The sequence below is a fragment of the Poecilia reticulata genome, linkage group LG4 (assembly GCF_000633615.1).
Source record: "Poecilia reticulata strain Guanapo linkage group LG4, Guppy_female_1.0+MT, whole genome shotgun sequence".
Classification (NCBI taxonomy): Eukaryota; Metazoa; Chordata; class Actinopteri; order Cyprinodontiformes; family Poeciliidae; genus Poecilia; species Poecilia reticulata.
The window spans coordinates 19252993-19277593 of NC_024334.1; the positions used below are offsets into that span (position 1 = coordinate 19252993).

At 38.9% G+C, this 24601-nt stretch overlaps 2 protein-coding genes across 4 annotated transcripts in view; one reads left to right on the forward strand and one right to left on the reverse strand.

Moving 5' to 3' along the window:
- On the forward strand, positions 1-21198 carry fip1l1a (FIP1 like 1a (S. cerevisiae)). Its single transcript, XM_008407477.2, has 13 exons — positions 1-366; positions 468-519; positions 3063-3121; positions 3403-3507; positions 3610-3725; positions 3839-3915; positions 5902-6004; positions 7259-7358; positions 12011-12062; positions 14758-14813; positions 15935-16091; positions 20836-20961; positions 21051-21198. Exons 1-13 carry the CDS (start codon positions 309-311, stop codon positions 21160-21162), a joined length of 1173 nt encoding a protein of 390 aa, XP_008405699.1. The 5' UTR covers positions 1-308; the 3' UTR covers positions 21163-21198.
- A 612-nt stretch (positions 21199-21810) lies between these two features.
- Positions 21811-24601, reverse strand: part of lnx1 (ligand of numb-protein X 1) — a 49778-nt gene continuing 46987 nt past the window's right edge. For 2 of the 3 annotated variants that reach the window (XM_008407479.2, XM_008407480.2), the window contains exons 8-10: positions 24288-24534; positions 23246-23404; positions 21839-22424 (exon numbers count right to left, since the gene is read on the reverse strand). In XM_008407479.2, coding sequence (XP_008405701.1) covers positions 22289-22424; positions 23246-23404; positions 24288-24534 — 542 coding nt within the window. In that variant the 3' untranslated portion in view covers positions 21839-22288. Of the gene's footprint in view, positions 22425-23245; positions 23405-24287; positions 24535-24601 lie in introns of all 3 variants that reach the window. The other variant, XM_008407478.2, reaches the window with a different exon arrangement.

The following is a 24601-nucleotide window of genomic DNA, read 5'->3' on the forward strand; positions in this document are numbered from 1 at the left end:
TATATATTTTTGAATGTGTTTTTAAAAGTGTCGTGTCTCCACAAACAAAAACACAAACCGAAGAAACGACAAATTTACAAACGCCATATTTAGTTATTGCATTTATTTTTTTTAAACAAACGTTAAACGTTTGCTTTATTGGAAAACTAAGCGGTTAAAATAATTACAGTTGGTTATAACTGCGCGTGACGGCTTTCCTCGGAACAGCAGTTTACATAATCCCTAAATTTAAATTTTTACAATTTTCTTTATTTACAAGCTTGCAGGAAGGAATACAGGGATAATTTTAGAAATTTATTTTCTCCTAAATGTTCTTTTGGGATTCAGAATACATGGGTCCTGATGAAGACGACGACCCGTTTCAATGTAGCTAAGTTCAAAATTGCTACATTTTGTTATTTTATAACGTTATGGTCAGTTATCAGACTATAGGCTTCCAATGACATGTATGTCTGCGTTTCTTTTAGGGACATATGACAGCCATGACAAGGAGACAGAAATTTACCAGAGTCCTCATAGGTATGTTATTTATAACAGCAGCCAACAAGACACTATTTATATCAACGCTATCACAAGAAAATATTCAGAAGCCAAAGTCTTCTATTTTCATTCTCTATGCGACATAGATGATAAGGTATAAAATATATGCTTTATTATAGTGTGACAGCAGCAAAGTGGCTATCAAAAAAAGTACGTTTGCACAAAGATAGATTATTAAACAGAGTAAAATAAAATTCTGTACTGTACTGGCAAAGTAATGTGCAATTGGGTAGGTAAATTGTTTTTAAAAAGTGATAATAAAAACCAGAAAGGCAGAGATGTGCAGATACCAGCAGAAATTTTATTTAAAATAAATTAAAACTGTGCAAATACCAACCTGCATATGAGCATTTGTTGAGATTGTTGGGAGCTGTAAAGTTTTACAGTGGAGTGGGATACATCGTCCACCAGTATTTTAGCCCCTTAGTCCTTCTGTCTCCCACCACCTGCTGCACAAAGCTGGTTTTCCTGGTGAGTTTATCTGAGCGCTTCCTTTCAGCTCTAGATTAGCTACCGCTCCAACATAGAAGATGCCTTCCATGCCAGTTTCATTCAGGATATAACAGCTGTTGCTCTAGAATTACCCCGTAATTAACTCCATCCATCTTCTCATCAGTTTTAAACATCTCTGTCTTTGCTGAAGAATTGCATCCTCACAGCAAAATAGCCACCACCATGTTTCGAGTGGTGTGTAGTGTTAATTTTCAGCTTTGGTTTCATCTACAGGACTTGTTTTGGGTTTATTAGGCAATAGCTTTTCTTTTAGCCAGCCTGTCCCATCAGTTAGTAAATTTACAGTGTGTGTTCTCTCCCCAACATGTTTCATGTTAGTTTATTGTTCAACAAAGGCTACTTGTTCCAAAAAAACGTAGATGACCAATATTCCAAAATTTAATTAGGTGATTTCTGTAAGCAAGTGACTGCACTAGATTGTATTTACTCATGTTAGGGTGAAAAGGACAGAACAAAACACATTTTTTGTGAATTATTTTCAACTCTGCAGTTTTTTATAGGTTGACTGTGGCTCAGTGGGAAGAGCAGATGTCCTGCAATCTGAACATTGTGGGTTTGAGTTCAGCTTCCTTCCACCACATGTTGATGTGCCCCTGTGCAAGGCAACCTACAAATTTCTGTGCATAAAAGTGCGGTTGGAACTGTGATCGGGTGTAAAGTACTTTGGGCTAGTCAGAATTAAAAACTGCACACACCCTTTAAGAGCTACCCAATAAATTACATTAAAGTCTCAGCATGTAACCTGTCAACAGATTTACAGGATACTTTTGGAAGTCAATCTATGATTTTTTTTATTTATTTATTTTTTTTAATTAAAAGTTTGGAATGAAAACATTTGGACTTTTAAAAGTATTTTGTGTAATTTTATTTTCTATTCTCATCCTTAATATTTTATTTTCTGACAATCACATTTCAGTTTGTCAACTTTTCTATAACTCTTGTCACCTTTGTTCTGGTTTATCAAGGTTTTTTTTCTTTTACAAATGTAGCTATTAATTACTCTCAATTATTTAAAAAATAATAATTTGACAAAATTATTATTCATCAACAAGATTTTGAGTTTAATCCAATAGTAGCATAGGTGTAATGATGATGCCATAATAATGACATCTTATTCCTGCATGGAGACAAGGTATTCAGGTAGAATGCAGTGTTCCTCCTGCGTTAATGACCGCGATTGTTACGATTTCACACAGTACATGTGACGGCACAGTGTGCGCCGCCTGTAATGTGCCTTGAAGTCAGCCTATTGGAATGTGAATGGATATATCATGCTCATTAAATCTACTGCCAGGGAAAGAGCGCTTGTTTGTGTGCTAGAAATATGAATGTAAGCAGTCGTGCAAGCGTAGCATTGATTATTCCTGTGGTTGGCTTTATCCCTCAGATTAAATGGAGCATAGAGTGCCACTGGAATTGCATTTGAATTTGTTGTAGGAATGATATACTGTGTTTAAAGCGCAAGAGCCTTATTTGTTGTTGGTTGAAATTAGGCTAATCGGCTGAGGCTTAGGACGCAAAGTGAAAACTGAAACATTATCAGCAATTTAAAATAGAAATGTAGTGTTTTTGATAGATTTAAAATAAATAAATAAGTTGTACTAATTGTAGATGAATAAAGATGTAAGACTCATAGAGAGGCAAAAGTAATTGTGTTTCTCTTGTTTGAAGGGAAAATCCGAAACCTCTCGTTGATGGGCTGGGTCAGTGATAATGGAACTGCTGATGTTTCTAAAACTGCAGTGTTTTTTTTTTGTTTTTTGTTTTTTACCTCTAGGACATATGTATGAACCTGCATTATTTGTCAGGAACCCACTTCTGTCATGGTGTTGCTTTGAGATATATTTTCGTAATGTTCTGGAGAGGAGGCGCAGTGCATTAGCCCTCCATTTCAAAGCACCATTTGAAATAATGCTATTAGCACTCAGCTCAGTCCAAAGTGTTTGTCTGAGTTCAGGTTATTGTCACAATGATGCAGATAACAGCGGCATCAATGTGGTTTCTTGCAGCTCTGGGCAGATTCCTGAGAATCCTGAGTTCAATTCTGAAATAAGGACAGATCCAGTTGGCAAGTAACTTTTTAAAATTACTTTAAAAAATGAAAAAAGAATCATGCATGTTTAAGAAAAGAAGCTATCTTTATCCAGTCTTAAAACAAACATAGAAGATAAATCTAGTTTGTTTGTGTTTTATTGTTTTGATTGTTTTATTTCTAAAATATTCATTATATTAATGAATAAATAAAAAATAAAATAATACATTTATTCTTTAGCATTTTAACAAAAAAAAAATGCTTAGCAGTTGTCTTCATTAATGTATTTAAAAAACAAATGTGAAAATGTTTATCAGGCTGTAAAAAAGAGGAGGACGAAGATGTGATTCAGAATGTCCATGAAGTCAAAGAGCCAAAGCAGGATGTGGAGCCTGTAGAGGAAAAGCCATGGAGGAAGTCTGGTAAATTGTTATTAGTTAGCGTACAAAATCTATAATCTCATTTTGTGTTTTTTTTTTTCACCATTCAAATTAAGACTTCTTAACCGTTTCTTTTATGTGTAGGGGCTGATATCACGGATTACTTTAACTACGGTTTCGATGAAGAAAGCTGGAAGGCGTACCGTATGAAGCATGCTAAGCTCCAAGCCTTCCAAGCACAACATATCGCTAATGCCATGGTAAGAGTGTGTGTTATCAATATTTAAAAAGAGAACTGTCCTTTTATGGGACAATATAGACAGACAGAGGGCAGATAATGACTTTGACTTCGGTATTTGTGCCTGGGTTCAAGAGGGAGCAAGCTAAATATGAAGTGGAGGTGATGTGTGATTCTTCTAACTCAGGCAGACCATCTAGGAAATCCTGCAGGTCAGTAAGATGTTTTTTTTTTGTTGCTCTCATTGTGTACATCCTTGTTAGTCCTAGTTAGCATAGCAGTATCTCATTCAGTGTTACAACTGTGAGATCAGATCTTTAGACTGGCAGTGAATGACAGAGTTTAAAAGATATGAATAATTTTACAAGGCTTAGAGGTAGACTCTGTAAACGTTTCTTAAGCAACCTAAATACTTGCATAATAAAAAAGAAAACAGGCTTCTGAGCTGGTAAGAAAGAGACTGTAGGGAGAAAAAAACATTTATATTATTCAGTCACTTTTTCACAATTAAAAAAACCTTCTTACAAAACTGATTTTTTTTTTTGTTATGACATATGTAAAATCCCAGTAACTTTCTCAAGCTCATCAGGCACATTTGTACCGAAAAACATTCTCACATCTTTTGGGATTGTCGAGTTCTCCAGCTTTACTGGCAGGAGTTGGCTGGAATGATTCACTCAGTTACTGTTCAGGAGATTGAACATGAGTTTTTACTCAATATACCTGGGAGGAGCTATATCTATATGAACTTGGAAGACAAATATTTGACTAAAATAATGTTAGCAGCTGGTAAAAACCCCCCCAAAAAACAAAAGAATCAATTATGAGGACATGGCAAAATAAAGATATTTCAACAAAAGAGGAACGGATTGGAATTGTAAAAGAAATGTATGAAGAGAATTACTTCTGCAATAAATTATAGAATTATTTATTAAAAATCAGAAGAAATTGAATACATTATTTCATTCATACAAAGAGCAGTATTTGCATTAGAAACCAAATATTGTAATTAAGGAAATGTGAAGACGAGATGACATAACCTTACTTTTTTTGTCTTATTTTTATCCATTTACTATTCTTCATCCATCATATTCGCCATATATCCTGTGCCTGTGCAACTTATCTGTTGGTTTTACTTTAGCGCATTCTATGTGCAATAATTGAAAAAAAAAAGATCAAAACCTGACATTTGTTGCTATATATCACTCAATACTGTTTTGTTTACTAGCCATCATCATACTAAAATATCTAAAATGTCCTTTAGCTTGATCGTTAAGGAAGATACTCACCACAGGCCTGACTGTCAGGATGGACTGGACTGGCAGGACGCGTTATTTAATTAAAGATTCTTGATGATGATCTCAACCATGGGCAAGGTTACCCTTCAGGGGAGGTCATGTAAATCTGAGCGCTACGCGGGGTCACAAATCTAACCCACTCCGTTTGACAGAGCAGGACCAGAAGGGATGCAGGAAGTCGCACTGCAGCGTGCTGCAGACTCACGCAGCCCAATCCTGCACGTGATGTGCTTTTCTTAACAACGTTTAGCAGTTACATCACATTTTTGCATATCTAATTCATAAAAATATTGAAAAAGAATATTTTTATAGCCTTCTTAATGGAGCAAAGATCTTGCTAAACTGTGTGAATTTCCTTCAAAGATGAAAAGAGACACCAAGGAGCTGGAAACTGTTCATTAATGAGCTGCCATTGGATATAACTGTTACTCTCCTTTTGCATGTGTTTCTTCCTCTCTCTCTCTTCCTCTGATTAAGTTCTAGTGACAGAAAGAGGTTAGTAGTGTCCTATCTATGTGTGTGTGTGTGTGTGTGTGTGTGTCTTTCTCTGTAAGGGGCTGGTGTTTTAGAGAGGGTATGTATGCGTGTACATGGGGGGTAGATGTCAGTAAGGGACTGTTGTAAGAAGAAGACAAAATGACCCAGATAAGGAGGTTTAATGCACTAATGGACCAGTGGAGGGTTGATGCAGGGGCACTGGGAGGAGGATTAGGCTAAACTAATGTGGTGTTTTTAATATATTATAAGTGCACATCAGCGTAACATATGCTCATGATTTAAGCCTGTTTGGAGGAAGAAAAAAGCTTCAGTGACCAACTTTTTGGTGTTGTACTGCATAATTGTCACGTAAATGTACGTCATGTTGTGTGCGTTGCACGCCTTTTATCGCCCAATCAACAGACGAAGAAAAGCTAAGACCACTAGGCGTGGAGGCAAAGGGAGAAGCAGGAGAAGCAGAGAGAAAGCACGCCCTTGTCGCACCGATGCAGCCAAAGATACTCAGGTAGTGTGTGTGTGTGTGTGTGTGTGTGTGTGTGCGTGCGTGTGCGTGTGTGTGCGTGTGTGTGTGTGTGCGTGTGTGTGTGCATGTGTGGGTGTGTGTGTGTGCGCGTGTGTGTTTGTGTAGTGAGGGGAAAAGACACGGCCTCCAAAGCTATTTATAGCTATGGATGGATGACAAATTAAAGAGAAAGATCTGATCCCCTCGACCCTGCCGGAAAAAGGATGCGGATGCAGCGCCTCTGTTGTTTTGTGAAGAACATTTAGCTACACAAGGTTGCGGTACACTTTTATAGCCATCGTTGCATCAAGTCAAATCTGCCTTTGTTCACAGAGCCCATCTCATGACACAGTCATAAAACCCCAAAAGCTCAGAGAAAGAAACAATAAAACCCAGTGCATATTATAAAGAGAAAGATCATTAAGTAAAAATAAAGCAAGCGATGTAAACACAGAAGGAAGGCCACGTGTAAAATTAAGAAATTAAAATGATCAAAACATAAAAAGTAATCCAAACACAACACATTAGTTTTGACAAAAGTTTTGGAAATAGTAGTTTTAAATTGAATCCAGTAGAACGATTTTACGACAGGAGTGACATCCAGAGCAATTTTAACTCAAGAAAACACGGCTACTCCATGTCAGCACAGATTTGTCCATCTCGATTCAGATGAACATCAACATCAGATGAAGATCAACACGTCCATCTATAGAGCTCTATGAGTCCATGAAGAGTTTATGTATGAACCATATCAAGTGAAGCACTATAGTACCAAGGATAGTTCTCAGATATTAAAATAACATCTACATGGAGCACTCTTTATTGACTCGATAAAGGTGGTTTTAACTTTCCTTCCAAACAGGAAAGGTTATTCTATTTAGTGTCAGACAAAAAGGTTAGTGTCTTTTTTTATACATTGAGAGTATTGATCAGGTTTTATTTGTACATAAACATTCCAATCGGTTTCTGAAACAACATGAAAAATTCACACATTTTCAAATTAAACACAAAAAGAAATCTGGAAGTTTTAATTACTCTTCTTTAGTAAAAGGTTGAAAACTGCTTTAGGATATTTAAATTTAGGGTTGACTTTAATTTTTAAAGTCATGAGCGAGATTAAGCAGTAAGGTTTATTAATTCCATTTTTATTTTTATTTGTGTGATCCTCGTTTTTGTTGCAAAGATCTATAATCCAGAGTGTGTTTTTTTTTGTTTGTTTTTTTTTAATTTGTAACTCGGCTGTTTGTTGCATTACAGTCAGTAGCGAGGATTTCCCACAAGAAGGACACCGTCACCAATTACGACATGCCACGTTCGGTCAACGTTCGCACCGTGTTCTCATTTGTGCCTCCGCCCTGTAAGTCACCATGCTGCAAAACCTTTATGTTTATACCCGCAAATGTATGTCAGTACTCCTTTACACTACACTTAGATGCTTACTTGTTTGTTTCCCGGGATTCATTTGCCGACACACACAAATGATGTCACTTAAAAAAGCAGATGGATCAAATTTAGATTGAACATAGAGGTTGTTTAGGTGAGCGGGGCCCGAGGGGAGCCTCCTGCTGTCCACATAACTCATCATCCAGCTGCACAAATGACTAATGGGGCTCTGAGAGTGTTTTTGTGAAGCTGCAACACATGTGCAAATATGCAACCCTGTGGAGTAAAAGCACAGAGGTGAACACTGATAAGTTTGCAGCACTTTTTGAGGCATTGTGTGGCTGCAGTGCAGGTTTATAGTCAGCCAGGTGTCTGTAGTTCAGTCCAGGAGGTGGTCCGCCAGGGCTGTCAGTCACTGGACTTCCTTTTGGGTTTTGGAGTAGATGAGATAAAAAAACATATATATATATATATATAAAAATCCAGAAGGACTTCCTGGCAAAAAGCTCACAGCTGCGGATATAACGTTTTTTTTTCCCCCTTCAAAGGCTCCAAAATAGAAACACTGCAGCTTAGACCCCACTGTTACCCCTCATCCTGTGAGCCCCATATCGTGCAGCAAAGCCATGCCAGGGCTGGTAATGCAACCAAAATATCAAACATCCTGCTGACTGCAGCTTTGAACAGAAAACACTATAGCTTTGAAGTGTATATTAAAAGTTTTTTGTTTTTTTTTCCTTTGCGTAGCTACTCGTGTTCTTTAAGTCGCCGGCCCAGCCTCTTCGCAAATGTCTAACATGATAAAAATAGTCTGTGCAAAAAATAAATAATAAAAGAAAAAAAAAAGAGTAAAGTGCTTGGTGTGCATATTGTAGCATGAGAAATGTGCTGAGCAGACTGACTGTGGGGAACAGCGCAGAGGAAAAGACTGAGCCTGGGTTTTTTATTTTATTTTTCCATTTGTTTTTCATTGAGGTCACATCAGGTGCCAAATGCATTACATAGGTGCAGATTGTGCTGCAGAAATGTGTTGTTACACCTGAAGCTGAACCTGTCACTCACATGTGGAACACAGGACTCTTCAGCTGGTTAGTAGGTCACTACAGTCAGGAAAGTTGCAGAGCTTAACCACAGCTAAGCTCATGTTTTTTTTATGCGTAGGCTGCAACATGAGCAAATGTCCTATGACAAGACCCACTTTAGTGCTGCTCTGTGATCTGTTTACTTTTGCTCCAATTGTTGAACTGAGCAGAAGAATATTGCCAAATGAATTCAAATAATTTGACATCCTTAATGAATAGTACACAACATAATAAAACAACTTCTAACATTGGGGTTGGGCGATACAGACTTACATTTTTATCACAATATTTTGTGGTGCTATTGTGATGACAGTAAAAGCAACGATAAAAACTATTTTTTACTGCTTTTCTAAATACTGCTCTAAAAAAAGACACGTTATTTGCATCATTAATCTGAAAACAGTAACTGCATTTAATCATGTTTTCAAATGTGTTGTTATCTATTGATGCTTTCATTGGACAAACTGTGGAAAAAATTGCAAAAAAAATAAAAAACAAACCTGACAGTACGAACTGCTTTGGTGCCTTTTAAACATCATTAATCAGATTTTATCGTGATGGTGATAAATCACAATTATTGTCACAATAAGAAACGTATCGCAAAAAAAATGATTAACGATGCAATAAATGCCCAGCCCCGCTTCAAACAGGACCAAACAAAGTATCAGCAACCATCTGCTGTGACTAGCTGCAGGTTGGAGAAGAGACACACAGTACTGTTCCAAGAACACGCCTCATACCAAAGGAGAAAGCACAGAGAGTTAATGGCAGCAATACCTCGGAGAGAAGCATCACTAAATAGGTAAACACTGAGCCAGAAACACTGTCTGCAGGATGAAAAGGAGAATTCATATTAATATAAATGTTCTTGAAACAAAATAGTCTGCCCTCTTCATCTCTTTAGTGCAAAGCTGGTGATACTGAGGGACGTGTGTCCAGGTACTGACTTCCAGAAGTTGATAATATGCTGCATACATACAAGGTCCTTGAAAAATGCTTGAATTTTAATTAGGTGATTTCAAGGCTTGAAAAGTCCTTGAACATTCTTTACATTTAAACTGCACAGTTTTGATATGTGCGACTGAAATAAAAGTTGCCTTATATTTTATACTTTAAACAGTTTTTTTTTTTTTGTTTTTGCTAAATTAGTGTTTTGTTCCTGGACCAGTCAGGGGTATTTGGTGTTTCAAAACATGAAATGTCTCTCATGTTTTGAATGAGACATTTCAAAACATAAAGTACTGTTATATTTTAGTTTATGTTGTCCATGCCACGTAGAATACTCTAACAATACATTATTAACAGCAATAAAAGGTATCATAAAATAGTATATTGAAACCGTCTACTTTAGTTCATTTGTCCAAAGTGTGTTGCTGGAGAAGTTTGAAAACTTACCTTAGAAATGCTTGAAAAGTGCTTGAATTTTACTGTAGGAAAAGTGTACCTTACACCTTCTACACACTCATCTTTGCACAGGGAATTTGAGTAGTCACATCACATCTTATTCCTTAGTTCTTACATTTGCTATCGGAAGTGCAGGAATCGAGATTTTTTTTTTATAGCTTAGACATTATTTGTCCAATTATCAAAAACCTATCGCTGTAAAGGGAAGACAGGATGACCTGGCGAGAGTTTTAAGAGTGTGTGGCACCGCAATCTTTGCTGTAGCCACATATTCTTCTGCTCTGGAAAGCAGCCACGGTTGGTCTACAACACAGTGAAATATCAGCGCCATCTAAGAGTCTGCAGCCTGCACTTCTGTGAAACATTAGCATGAGACAGAGAGCCACGCAAACACAGTCTGCAATCATTAGCCCTTAGCCATTAGCTCTCTCATATGCTGCCAAGCATAAAAGTACAGTCCTTATCAAACACTCACTGCAGGTAGAAGCAATTATTCACTCACGCTAACTTTGTCTGCATCTGCGTGAACAGGCTGGTGCTCATTGTAAATGCACATTTAATGTCTTTGTGCTATGGTGAGAGGCACGCACTACTTGTTGTTGTTGTTTTCTCTGTTCTTTTTAATTATTCTTAAATGTGGCGGCCAGTATTCACGAGGTGTTTCACGCGGTGACCTCATCTTGTGATGAGTTGTCTCAGGTGCATGTTCTAGATGAATCACACTGTCTTTTGGTTAGCTGTCTTTAAAGGAATCGCCCGAAGGCCTTCAGCGCTACACTTTTAGCTTTGCTGTCTACGACTTAGAAGTTTGTGAGCATTTTTTTTTTTTTTAAGCTTTGTTCTTCCAGCGTGTTTCCATATGTCTGAGACCTCGTACGCTTCCTCTCTCAACTGTATGACTCGTCTGTTTTAAAAGAAAACGTTTTCTACTTTTCCTCTCACATGAAGGGTTAGCTTGGTCCTCGGGGCAGCGTACAGAAATTTGTGCAATGGCTCATATAATTATTCCTTCTGTTTCAAGTACTTAATTGTGTTTTATCTCGAAAAGCTGCACCAAGCTATTCTCACGTTAGGGGTCATTATTGGAGGGGGGGAGAAAAAAAAAGAAAAGAAAGGATAGTAGCCAGATGTTAATGTGCCTGGGCTTATTCTTGATTCTCGTGTACGCAAGCTGTTGTTCAGTGCAAGTTGAGTGTGTAATTTGGAGCTGATTGTTTTGCTAGCTCTCGTAAAATGCGAGCAGTATCACAAGTCGGACAATTAACTGTGCAGCTAGCATTCTGTGCAGCTGATGTTTAGGACCTGCCACATTTGTTGATGTTAAGTTTGGAGACAACTCTAATCTCCCTCCCTCTGGAGCTTGTATGCACTGAATTGCTTTTGAACTGGTATGACTTGTGCAATTTAATAATACTTCATTAATCCCAGAGGGAAATTGAATGTTGTGGCAACTCGTGTTATATAATTGTCTTCAAAGAGTTGTTGTGGACGCCATTGACTGTGGGAAGGATTATGTCCTGCAGCAGTCTGTGGTCTGGTGGTTATGAATAAGCCTCCAACTGAAGACTCTGTTGTTGCGTCACAGTCTCATAAAGAGGATGGTAAGGTTGTCTGTAATTTTTAAGTCATATTTTAATTAATTAAGGACCAAAACTCAAAGGAGAAAAACGGGGGGCTTTTACATCCAAAAACACAAATTAATTTTTGTTGCCTTTTGTTCTTTGCTAAATCTAATGTCAACACATTTAGAAACACTTAAACACACCATATAATGTGAATATAATTAAGAGACTGATATTCAAAGGATATTTGCTGTTTTAAACAGACAAACAAAATGGCGAGTTCTTGTTTTACTCCCTTATGATTTGGTTAAGGTTGCAAAATTCTGGGAACTCTCAAACTTCGAAACTTGAATTTTACGACTGCGTCCCAGTTTACAAACCAGATGCTGAAGTTTAAAAAAGCCACAATAATTTTGAGGCAATTCGTCTGAAACTTCCATTATTTTATCATTTGCTTCTATAGATAAATCAAACTTAGTATCGATAAAATACTTAGCTTTTCCAAGTCTGTGAACCAGCATGATTTCATGTGCCTGACTTGATAACACCGTATTTATATATTTTTGTTTTCCTTTCAGCTTCACTTTTCCAGTTTTACCCATCTCAGTCCCCCACTAACACACACAGCAGGTGAGTTTATTATTTCTGACGTGTGTTTGTTTTCTCAGAACATACACTGATTGTGTAGGAGCATCAGAATAGATTGTAGATGAAACTCAACAGTACCAGAAAATGATTTCACTGATCGGGAGATTTGACCTAGATGAAAGAAGCAATTAAAATAAGTGCAAAAAAAAAAAAAGATTTTTACTTGGTTTGACTTCTGAAACAGTCAAAGTGTGTTTTTTGTAGAACTAGAGAATAAGAAATTAGTGCTCTCTCACATAATGGTATTGATGGTATTTGATGGTATTTTTCAGTGTATGCTGTTGCTCATCTTACAACTAACACAAATCGCCAAATAAGGTAGAAATCTGATTAAAAGCTTGTTTATGCCTAGAGCCTCCTGTTTATCAGTATCCAGGACATCGCTTACTGTGCTTCTCTGATCTGTGTCATAAACTATCTGCAGACTCCCACACTTTGACTCTTAATTTATACAACTAAGATCAGATGGGAGCCACGTTGTACCCCAAACTCCCTTTTTTTTCTTTTTTTTTTGATACGGACACAAATTCAGTCCCTCTCCGGTTTTGTTTGATGGTAGGTTTGTTTCTTTTGGATGTTGTCTGCATCCAGCTTGTCTCAATCTCTCCATGTTTGTCTGTCTCTGAAGCTTCCTGTCTCTTTCTGTCCTAAATCCCTTTTCTTTTCCTATCTCCTAATTTGCCGTATCTGACGTGTTCCTGAATTCACTCTGGACTTCGTCCTGAAAATATTTTTCTTCTCACATCTGAGTCCAGTTGCCAAATCCTCACATCCTCCAGGGACTTACTGTTCCTATGAACTCTGCCAGCCATCTCCTCCGTGCCTTCATGAATCACTTCCTTTGTCCCCCCTCTCCCCTTTTTTATTATTTGTTTTATTTTTAGACACACGTTCATCATTTTACACCAACAGTTTCTGCCATACGTTAGCTGACCAGTCTTCTACTTCAGGATATAAGAAACTTCAGGTATTTCTAGCATGACCTGGCATGCTTAATGCTGATTTGCCTCAAATTTATTTTTAATACATTTATATTCTTGCAATGTTTCGGGAAAGACTATGTCACTGCTACTTTATACCATTATTCTATCTGCATGATCTGTTTTGTCTTTAATATTTCACAAGAGGTATTGTTTTAAATTTCTGATGTTCCGGATTTTCCTCCTGCTCATTTTGCATTGTTTGCTCAAGGTTCTACCATAGATTAGTATTCTAATTTATTTGTAAGCTTCTCAAAGTAATCACTTTGAAACAAACACAGAACAATTTAGAATATTTAATTCAATGCCAAGGTATTTAAGATTTAAAAAAAAAAAAAAGTTACCTGAAACATTCAGCCTGGATTTTATTATGCAATAACTTTTTACATTTTGGTAAGTTACAGACAAAGACTTAATTGAGATTCACAGAGATAAAGCAAAGCCTTCCTTTATAATGGGTGGATGAGAAGCAGTACATGGTTTTCTAAAGTCTTTTGCAAATGAAGTCCAGAAGGTGTGGCGTACAATTGTGTTTAGAACAGAAAAGAAGAATATTTTACGCACCTTCCGTGCTTCCGCTCGTCCTTAGCTAGCGGCTAAAGTGAGCTACGATTCACATCTTTGAAGTGTGAGTCGCCAATTAGATTATTTTAGAATAAAACTGTACCGGTAGTTGTTTCATACATCTAATAAGGATAATAACCATGAAAACAAGACGCCAAACCTGTGCGATACTTGAACTTCACGTTGAAGTTCTTCAGTGTCACTGTTTCTGTTACCGCTGACAATGTTTTATTTTTCAGTGCAAAATGTCATTTTTGATATCAGTGTAAGCTGTCGCCGTTTTAGCTGTTACATATTCGTCCTGCTGCTTCGGTCTCAAGTCTCCTGATTAGTGAAGTTTGTGGCTCTAATGCGGCATAAGGTGAAAAGGTTCTAGGAGTACAGAGCGCTTTTGCATGAACTTGCAATGATATACGTTAAATAGCACATTAAATATCAGAATGTTTTTACTTTTACTGCAACATTAAGTCCAGATTTCATTTTATCACCCGTCAGATCTTTGCTGTGAGCCACATGCCTTGTCCAGATCCATCTTTGCTTCATTCACCATATTCCATTCATGAGCAACCCCTTTATCTGCTAATGCCTGAAATAATAAAAAATACATTTTAGGTGTCTTGGACTGTTAGATTTGTTTTTTGGCACACGGCGGTTTGGACTCATGCTGCTGGATGAGCTTCATACAATTTCACTTCATCCTCAGCACTCTCGGAAGTTTTCTGTTGGAAGCGCTGAGCGTCCAAGCCATGTGGAGGGCAGAAGATCTAGCAGTATCCGTAATATGCCCTCCATCCATTCTCCACGGGTTGGCCAGCGCACACTGAGCCTTGACAACGAGCCAGTCACTTCAAACACTTGGAAAACGCAGCAGCACATTTGGAGAAGTGCTTTGATCATAACGCAGAGTTGTGCTTTATTTTCTTTGCAGCCGATTCGCTGGTGAATTTGTTTGCTCACGCTGTTTGTCTTTATCATAGCAATGGCCTGGAACACTGCATAGAACGAATGACATAAGGAGTACCGTGTGTCAACAGCTAGTGGCAGATGTTGAACCATTTGCAGAGCAATGATGGCAAAGGGAATGTCTGGTTAAAGTTCTTTGTTTGAAAAATGTCCTTCATTTTCTGTTTCAGCGACAATCTTGTGAACATCGAGGAGCCCTCGACTTCCCTGTGTCCATGTTTTGTCGGTAAGCGACGTATGCATCCTGGAGATATGATTACCACGTGGGGAATCTCAACGTAAAGTTAGGCTCAAAATTATTCATATTTGGCAGACTGAAAATGGTTCTTTTTCAACTGAGGCATTTCTTTCTGATAGAAAATGTGAGAGGAGTATGAAAAAAGAAAACAATGTATCTGTTTTATTTACATCTCCAGCATTTCCAGATTCTTTAGGTTCAAACACTTGGCTACAGTTCTTTGTTTCAACAGGATAAAACCACATAATACTGGTTTTGGAACAGAAAAAAGTACCGTAAGTTGATTTCAGACTTTTGGAAAGCGTTGACATCAGTTGCATTGAAAATTTGTGGGCTGTGCTTTGAAACAAAAGCCGATGAAATAAATAAAATAAAACAAAACTCTGCCAATTCTGCTGAGAAGAGTGCTCTAACATTGAGTCAGAATTATGCCTGAAACTTGTTACTGGCTACAAAAAGCAAATTGTCACCTCCCTGAAACAACTATTTTTTTGCCAATTTTTTAAAATCTTTTTTTTTTTACATGAAACATCTTTCTCAAAGAAAGAGGTGGTGATTTTAATATTTTTTGTATTTATTTGACTTTGTGTGAATTAGAGAAAATAGACGACAAGTCTTTTTTAATTATTATTTTGGTGTTAAACATCCCACCCTAAAAAAAAGAGCATTTCCATTACATCTCTAAAAGCTTAAAATAAATAAGACAGTCATACCAACAGTTTTTATACACTTATGTTTATTAAAATGCTTCTATGCACTCTCGGTTTTATCTGCAGGTAGAAACATTAGTTTATGCTTATGAAAATGTCTAATTTAGAGTTTAGAGTCTAAAGGCAAATTTGGCACAGCTGAAGGTTTCATTGATTCTTGCCCTACATATTCTCTCTAAACTTTTTTTGGGAAAAACTTTCTGTTTGAAGATGCCTCCGTAGCAAAAGAAAAGGAAATAACAACTAGAGGGACTTAAAAAAAACACATCATTTACATCTCTAAGTAGAACTGATGCAGCTGCGTGCTGCTTCTGTTTATCGTCCCTCCCCGGGATTCTGTCTGTTTTTTTTTTTTTGTTGTTTGTTTTTTTATCTCTCCTGTTTCATCTTTAATCCCAGGGAACATGTCCACAGACTTTGCAGTGGTTGATAGTGCCAAGGCCTGGGAATGTTACATGAAGCAGCAGCGCAGCAGAGACAGAGAGTACGGCCATGACAAAAACAGACGGCGATGCAGTGACAGAGGAAAGCAGAGGTCTTCCTTGTCACGCCACAGGTGGGTCTCGAGGAATTATCATTAAACCAGTAATCTGTATGTTTGGTTTGGAGAGATTATGTCTAAATTCCCAGTTTATTTTTTATTTTTTGCATCGCGTGATGATAGTACAGAGTGCCCTCTCCTCTTCCTATACTTCCCCTTCTCCATTCATGGGTGCTTGTAACAAAAGATGAATGTGAATCTGCTGAGCAGCTGTGGGATCAGGCAACATCCATCAGGAATCTATTTCTGATGGACCAGTTATGCAATTTACCCGTTATAGATCTATTGCCTGTCAGCCTCTTTCTCTTCTGCACATAAAGTGTGCAGATGTACTCCGGTCAGTCGCAACATCGTGCCCAGATAAGGTGATTAACCCAACCTGCACCCATCTGTGCGTTGTCCACTCTCTGACTGTTCTGAGAGCTGATTTATTAAAAAAACAACAACTCACACACGCACACACACACACAGTCCCATTGCCTGGCAGTGTTATGGCCGATCTCTGTATGTTTACAGGACGATAACATTTCTCCAGAGGAGATTTCAATATTTACAGGAAACAAAACAAGAAAAGGAACAACTATTGCACTTTGGATTTCATTTATGTTGGCATCAGAAAAGTTTTAATTCTTCAGCTTGACTGCAGAGCAGCAGATTAAAGGTCTCTCTGTGTTGCTCAGTTCAAAGCGTGAAGCCCAATCAAGTGCAGAGATAATTCATATAAACCGAGCCAAATTGTTTCCATGCAGCATAACTAAGGGGATTTTTATTCCAGCTATTCGATTGATTACTGAAATATAAACCCTGGGAGAGTCTTGGAAAAATATACAACTATTGTGGGGGGGGGAGAAAAAGAAAAAAAAAGCCTTGTATTGCAAAAGAGCTGCAAGTCCTGATGACTATTACAAGGCGAGGGGAAATGAGTGCCAACATATGCAAAACATTTGCTGCGAAGATGAGGTAATAAACAGACGTAAAAACTAATTTTAGCCAAGATACAATTGCATGTACGCTCTGTTGGCTGGAGTTTGGCCTCTTCCTCTCTGAGGGTCAGAGGTGACAGGAGTTTGTCTGATTTCACATTTTCCTCCTCATCCATTGCTCCAGTGACATAAGGCACCCTGTGTGTCTAGTAAGAGGACAGTATAATATGAGACAGATAATCTCTGAAAGAATCAAACTCCTCCACCTCCACCGCTCCCGGTCAAGAACAACCTATCAGGGCCAGGAGGAGGGTCTTAGCGATGTCAATCACACTCCTATACGTGCTAATGGTGGAAAAAAGTACAGTTCCAGGAAACCGCTTATCCACTGTCATTTCACTATGAGAATCTTTATTGGCATGCCACACTTGCTTTGTCAGGCTTCATGCAAATTAGTGCATAATAGTTCAATTGGACATACCGTGTTAATGAATTGTTCTCATACTGTTCCACCTTCTTTTCCCCCCTGCCCATAATTGACAAAGAGGGAGTCTCCTATTTAAATCGCTGAGTCCTTATTTACGCCTAAAGCCTCGGCCTCGTGGGTCAGGCGAGGAAAGCAGGACACGGGGACAGCTGTGAAGCTGTAGGGCTAACCGCACAAGACAGGAGGAGGAACAGGAGTCGCATGTGCTTGACAGACACTATGAAAACACTCAGGAGATTTCACCACTACGGCCTCGCATTCATTCTGATGTAAATGCCACAGGGGACTTATCCCTTCAGCCTGGTTGAGAGCGCCGCTCACACAATCTGCACACGGCTGACAAGTTTGCCCTACATTCTCTTTCGCGTGGTCTCGACTCCTGTATCACGCATGTGCTCATGGCACAGGTTGCATATTTTCAGCCTAGCTTTGATTTATGATTGCGGTCTGGACTATTTTTAGCCGCCAACTGGAAATAAGTTGTGTGTGAAATGAAGAGAAAGCAGATGGAGCTAACCGTCTCTTTGTTGGTAGCCACTCTTATTGTTCACTGAAGTGATGAGTGGAGACGCCGCATGGCAGATTTACGCTCGCTGGCCCGCCTTTCTTGCACTGAGTCAGCTGGTCACTGCCCAGTAGGTGTTGGCCCGGTTGACTTTAGGGTTCAGGCTGTGTTGGGTTTTTGGCTGCGATTACGAAACATGGCCCCTTGATTTATCGCCGTCGATAATGCATTACGCGAGGCTAAAATTCGATGCGATATATATTACACATCTTTGACACAGCTTACCTTTTCTTTTTTCTTCATGGGCACCAGCTGAGCACCTGATTAGCCATTTGGTCAACACTTGCGATGCCGTCGTAAATCTGGGCCTTGGATCGTGAATGTGGCTCATTCTTGCTGGCGCCACTTCTGTCTGTCTTATCAACGCTTTCCTGCACACATGTGGCCGCATGTGAGGGAGACGACGGTGACACCCAATACCCATTTTTCATCTAGGTTCGCTTATTTATGTGGCGCTGGTCCACCAAAATGGTGTAAATCAAACTGAAAGACTCCTCAACTAGCTGAAAATTATTGTTTGACCAAAAAAAAAAAAATGCACATGTAGTTAATTTGCTGATTTAAGTTGATGGGAGTTTAGTACAAAAAGTCCTGCTTGAAGCTGCAGTGGAGACGTTATTGGAATATGTTGTAAATGTGACGCAGCTCATCAACAACAATATGAGAGCACTCATAACTCTAAGTAACAAATGCTAATATCAGCTTCTATCAGCAAGTTGGCAGATTTAGTTAATATACCTACAATTTAATTAATAAATGTATATGTATTTATTTATTTATTTATAAATTCCTTTATGTAATTTATATGTATTTATTTAGTATATAGCTATAAAAAAAGAAAAAAACATCTCTCTTTTATTTATTTAATATACCTAAAAAAAAAAAAAGACCAAAACAAAAAAATTCTCTCTCAGAAAGAATAAGCATTTTTGCTCACCTTTTGGCGAAAATGATCTTTAATGGAAGCTCTTTAACTTGATTTACTTCAGAGATTTTATTTCAGATTCGGGAGTCATGACATGTTGAGAAATCTCAAGATTTCCATCAGCTGCTTTTGTGCCATGTGCTACGTCCATCCAGGCTCCGGGGCCTGTCTTGGGTTCAGCGCATTCCTACGCCCACATCTGTTTTCATTTTTGCCTCTTTTCAAATTGTTTCAGGCCTTAATGTGACACACTGCTCCCTTTATCCCAAAGTCATGCGAGTTATGCCCTTTTGTCCGGGAGCAGTGGCTCCGCTGAGTTATTATGAATCTGTGATGCATGCTTAACCTTGCGTGCAGCTCTACGAAAATTGTTGATGTGAGGTTAGGACTAAGGTAACTTTAAGTTGGTTGAATGTTAGACTGATGACCTGTATCTCCTGACCAGTGTAATGTGGAGTTCGCTGCATAAGGCCTCCCTTTTTTCAAGGCCTTTAAAAATCTGTTTCTTGTTTTTCTTTTGACAGAAACAGACTTTTTTCAAACCCTTTGCACTTTCTAAGCATAAATGATAGCTGAATATAATGTCTATCTCTAAAATGGGGAAAAAACAGACACAGTTTTATGCATTTTTACAAATAAAAATGTAGAAATGTGCTTTTCATCCACATAAAACCCAGTAAAGTGAATACTTTTAGAGCCTCCTGTTGCTGCAATTACAGCTGCAGGTCTTTCGGAGTAGTTTCTACCGGCTTCGCCTGCAACTGACATTTCATTAATTGCGGTGCCGCGAAAAACGAATTTGATCCCGTCGCAGAATTCTTCTTTTTAGTTTTTTATTCACGCGCACTTGTTTTATGCGTGCCCTACCGTGGCAGTGACCCGTTATGTAACTTTGTGAGGCTTCAAGTGTTTACTTCTGTTTCCCCAGCTGAAAGCTCACAGCTGTGTTCACCAACAAACGAAGGTCTGGCTCTCTAGATAAATGGCATGACAACACTCTCATTTGTAGAGCTGTCATGACATTTGAGTTTATTTATTTATTTTTTTGCAGCCTTCACCCAGACAATAGTAAACAAAGGCTATAATTTGAACAGCATTAGTTGCCTCTGTTTACTCGTCCGGCTGAATGGAAAGTTATTTGCGTGAACACAAAAGCTGAAAGTTCTTCATCTCTCTATATATATATTTTTTAAACTGATCTACATGATTACATATAATTTGCTCTTAGTCCAACACAGTTGCAAAGTTGGCCATCAACTTTTTCCTTATCGTCTCCCTTATCTGAACAAGTCTTAGGTTTCAAGTAAATTCAATGTTTTGCTTGTTTTTTTTTCCATTTTGATCTGTGATCTGTAGAACAACGTAAACGTATACGGCGCCGTCGCTGACGTGATTTGGGAGTTAAATTGGACACGATCACAAAACTAACTTACCGGTTACAAGTGAAATAAATGCCAGGGAAACTAGAACTTTTGCATCCATATTAAGGACTTATTGACCTAAAACACGCTCCTGTAGTTCCTGAAACGTTACTTGTAACTTCATTTGATCTTATTTCAAATTTACTAATATATTTGCACTTGAAACTTGACCAAAAATAGTTGGTAAGAGTTTGTGTTTTTACAGTAATGGGAACCATGAGTGGGCAACATTTGACGGGAATTGTTGTAAAACCAATTGTGACACGGCCATTTGATTATGGTGGTAATTTACTTTTTGCCAGCAAAGGCACATGTTGGTCTGAATATTTTTTATTTTTCCTTTCAGTGAATGAAATAATTAGAAAACCACAATTTGTATTTACTGGCTAGCTGTATCTTTTCTACAGTAAATCTGTTATATTGTATCATTTGTTTCAGTGAGAAGAAGCCGGCGGAGCGCAGGGACTCTGCAGATTATGAGTACAAACGTCGCAGAATCGAAGGAGTCGCCGGTAAAAAGAAGCAGAAAGACGAAGAGGAGGGCTTGAGAAAAACATCGCAGAGGTCGACAATTTACGTCCAAAAAGTAACGACGATTTTTTTTTTTTTCAAAGATCCATTTTAAAATGATTCTTTCGTTTTGCCGTCGGCAGAAGTAGCAACGACAGCAGGAAGGACGACAGGGAGGCCAAGAAGACAAGACACAATCACACAAAGGACAAAGACCCCGGGAAGGCTCGGAAAGCGACTGAGAAAAGAAAATAAAATCTCAACGGCCCTCAGAACAACCAAACCTGAAAAGCTTTGTCCCTTTACATCTCAGGTTAAGTTGTACGTGAAGATGAATTTGTTGTCCTTATAATCTCCGACGCCTGAGTTTTATGGTATTGTGTTGTTTTTCTGGTTTGTATATAAGCTTTGCTTGCAAAACAACAAAGACAAAAAAAAGCAACTGTTAATTAATTATTTTTTTTAAACGAGTTTATTGAGCATTTAACCAAATGTACCATCGTCAGATATACTACACAGCGTGACAGACAGAACCACAGCAGACAGACCTCAGGCCCTCCACTGATACACAGAAACCAAGTCAGTTTTTTTTTCTTTTTTCCTCTTGAAAGTAAGAAAATTAGTAAGGCCTCCACAAAATCTCCTATTTAAATGTTATTTGTTAACAAGTTATGAAGACATAGATTCTTTTTTTTTTCATACATTTTCTTTGCCAGTGGTTTTAATAACTTAGCCATAGCTTCTGAGACAACAGAAAAAAACAACAAAAAACCTCACAGACTACTACTTGGCAACGTGTCTTGAAAATGACAACCACTGTCAGTACAAACAGAGTAGAGCCTAAGTTTAAAGGCCATACGACAAACAAAAGAAACATATTACAAGTGCTTGGTTCGGTACGTTTTTGTTTGTTCGTTTTGATATTTCCTTCTTTTTTTTTTTTTTTTTTTTTTAGACACCCAACATTTTACGTAAAAGAAATGTGAGTCCAGCTTAACGCATTATCCTAATATATATCTATTGAAATTGGCAACGAGTCGTGTCTCCTTTCTGTCCTCCCACCCGACTCACTGGACGCTGTTCAGTGTCCTCTAAGCAAGACAAGAGTCCGGCGTCCGGTCCGGATCCGTTCCGGTTCAGGATTTCCGTGGGGGCGAGTCAACCTTCTGGTCACGATCCAGTCTCTCTTATCTGCATCTCCTGCAAAGTCCTGGCAAAGTCCCCCGGCAGCCCGTCTGCGGCGAGGCGTCCGCGCGGCCGTCCTGAGCTTCTCTTCCCACACAGCGAGCTTAGGGTGGTCGGCCGGTCCAAAGCTCTCTGCCTTCCACATTCCTCGGTCAGTGTCGATAAAAAGCGGTTCCGGATGGCTTGGGAGTGCCGTTTACAGCAGGCTGCCCGGCCAAGACACGATGGTCAGGGTGATTCTGCCCCGGAGCTCCTTCAGGAGGCGAACCAGTGCCGTGTGCGTCATCCCCCACGTGCTCTTCCCGTTCACCTCCAGCAGGATGTCCCCGCATCTTCATTAAAAAAAATTTTAAAAAAAGGAGGGAAAACGCAAACCTTTGTTTAATTTACTGTGTCATATTCGGCGTCGCCTAAAAGGTTTTAATAAGGCTGTGGTATGTAAGCTTTCTGAAACATATGTTTTTTATTGTTAAAGCTGTCACTATGTCGTTACAGAATAATATATGATGAAAAATTTAACTTCTTTGCCTTCTCTCAGTGCAAACTAGAGACAACCAATCAGAGCCAGGAGGCGGGTCTTAGCACTGTCAATCAAGCTTGTGTACGTGTATGAGACAAATAATCTGTAAAAAAAAAGTTCCTCTGCCTTATTCCAGAGCTACTTTCATAAATACGCCACTTGGTTTGAAACAACCAATCAGAGCCAGGAGGAGGATCTTAGCGCTGTCAATCAAGCCTGTGTATGCACTGGAGTTAGCATGGCCACCGATGACTGTGGATTAACGGTTTTCTTGTAACATTAAGTTGTTTCTCAGCCATCAGCACATTTAGCAGTGCCTACACAAGCTTGATTGACTAATCAAGCTTGTGTAGGCACCCAATCATGCCTCCAGGGTATGATTGGGTGTTTTTGACCTAGTGGTGTATTTCTGCAAATAGCACTGGGAGAAAAAAATAAATAAATAAAAAATCAGACGAGCTTGATTTCTTCACAGATGATTTGTCCCATATTACACTGTCACAACGTGGTAACAGTTTTAACAAATAAAAAAAAAAAAAAAACAACCAAAAAACAAATAACAGATTTCTCTAATAAAAGTTGAGTACTGTGGCTCTAAAGGACAGACGTCTGTAAGATGCACTTGCTGAATACCTTATCCTGCCGTCGTTGTAGGCCGGAGTCCCCTCCACAAGGGAGCGGATAAAAAACGATTGATTGCAGTTGACCTCCTCCTGGCCTCCCACAATGCTGAAGCCCAGGCTGCCCGACGTGCTCCGCCGCAGAACGATGTCTTTGCAGCAGTAGAGATGTCTGCGTGGGCCAAGAAGGAGATTAAGCACGCTAATCTCTTACATTCACCTTTAAACTACAAACAAACTGTACAACCGTCTTGAGTATGTACGCGGCGGGAAGAGTAATAAAGCTAAGACTGTCACTTCAGTAGCTCACGGCTAAACAGAAACGCCACTAGTAACGCCACCAACAGTAAAAAGTCACATTTAAAGTCATACCCGAGTGGAAATATTGCAGAATTCTTTACAAGTATTTCAAACTCACAAAAACTATCACAAAATCCAGGACGGATTGATGAACGTGGAAAGACGTTGAACATTATTTAATTTTTAAGACGAACCAATTGAATGCAGAGATGACTCTTTATTAATATGTAACCATTTTTTAGTGGAATATGATACATTCTGGCACAACCAACGCTTGAGAACATTCTTGATCTTCATGTGGTTCAAAATGAAAATGAGTTTGATGCTCTAAGGTATTTTGTTAGAAATTTTTGTGGAAAACCAACATTAAAAATATTACAAAAAGGTGAAGGAGGAAAAATTATTCACTGCTTTCAAGTGCATCACTGAATCCCTTTTTTTATTCCACATAAGCAGGAAAAGTGGCTATTTGTGTCAGTGCAAGACTGTCTCCATGACTACAACAAAACCTCGTATGTATTATTAAAAACCCCTCAGTTCTCAGAGGTGTTGGTGATTTATAAGTATCGAATATATATATATAAAAAAAATGCTTTAAAAGTATAATGAGCGTTTTTTTCCCACTGTTTCTGTCTAAACGTCAGCGTGCGCCAGCTGGTGAAGGTCAAAAGGGCACGTCGGAGCTGCACAAACCAAAAAGTAAAAAAATTTAAAAAGTACGGGCGAAGACAGATATGGCAGGAGGGGTCGCTCACCTGGGTACCTGCAGCCACGAGACCCACAGCGGGGAGTAATCGTCGTTGGGCAGCGGGCTCTTGGTGCTGTCTGTGGGCGACGACGCGAGACACGGCGGCAGCGTGAACTCCGGCGGGTTGTCGTCGGGCGGACGCATCTCCAGGACCTTGAGCACGACGGGAGAGGAAGTGTTCTTGAGGTTGGCCACCGCCTCGCCTCGCGTCACCCCCGTCAAATCCATGCCGTTCACATTCAGCAGAATGTCACCTGTGGGTTGACAGCACAGTTTATCCTCGGCGCAGGGTTACTGCCTTTTTTTTTTTTTTTTTTTTTT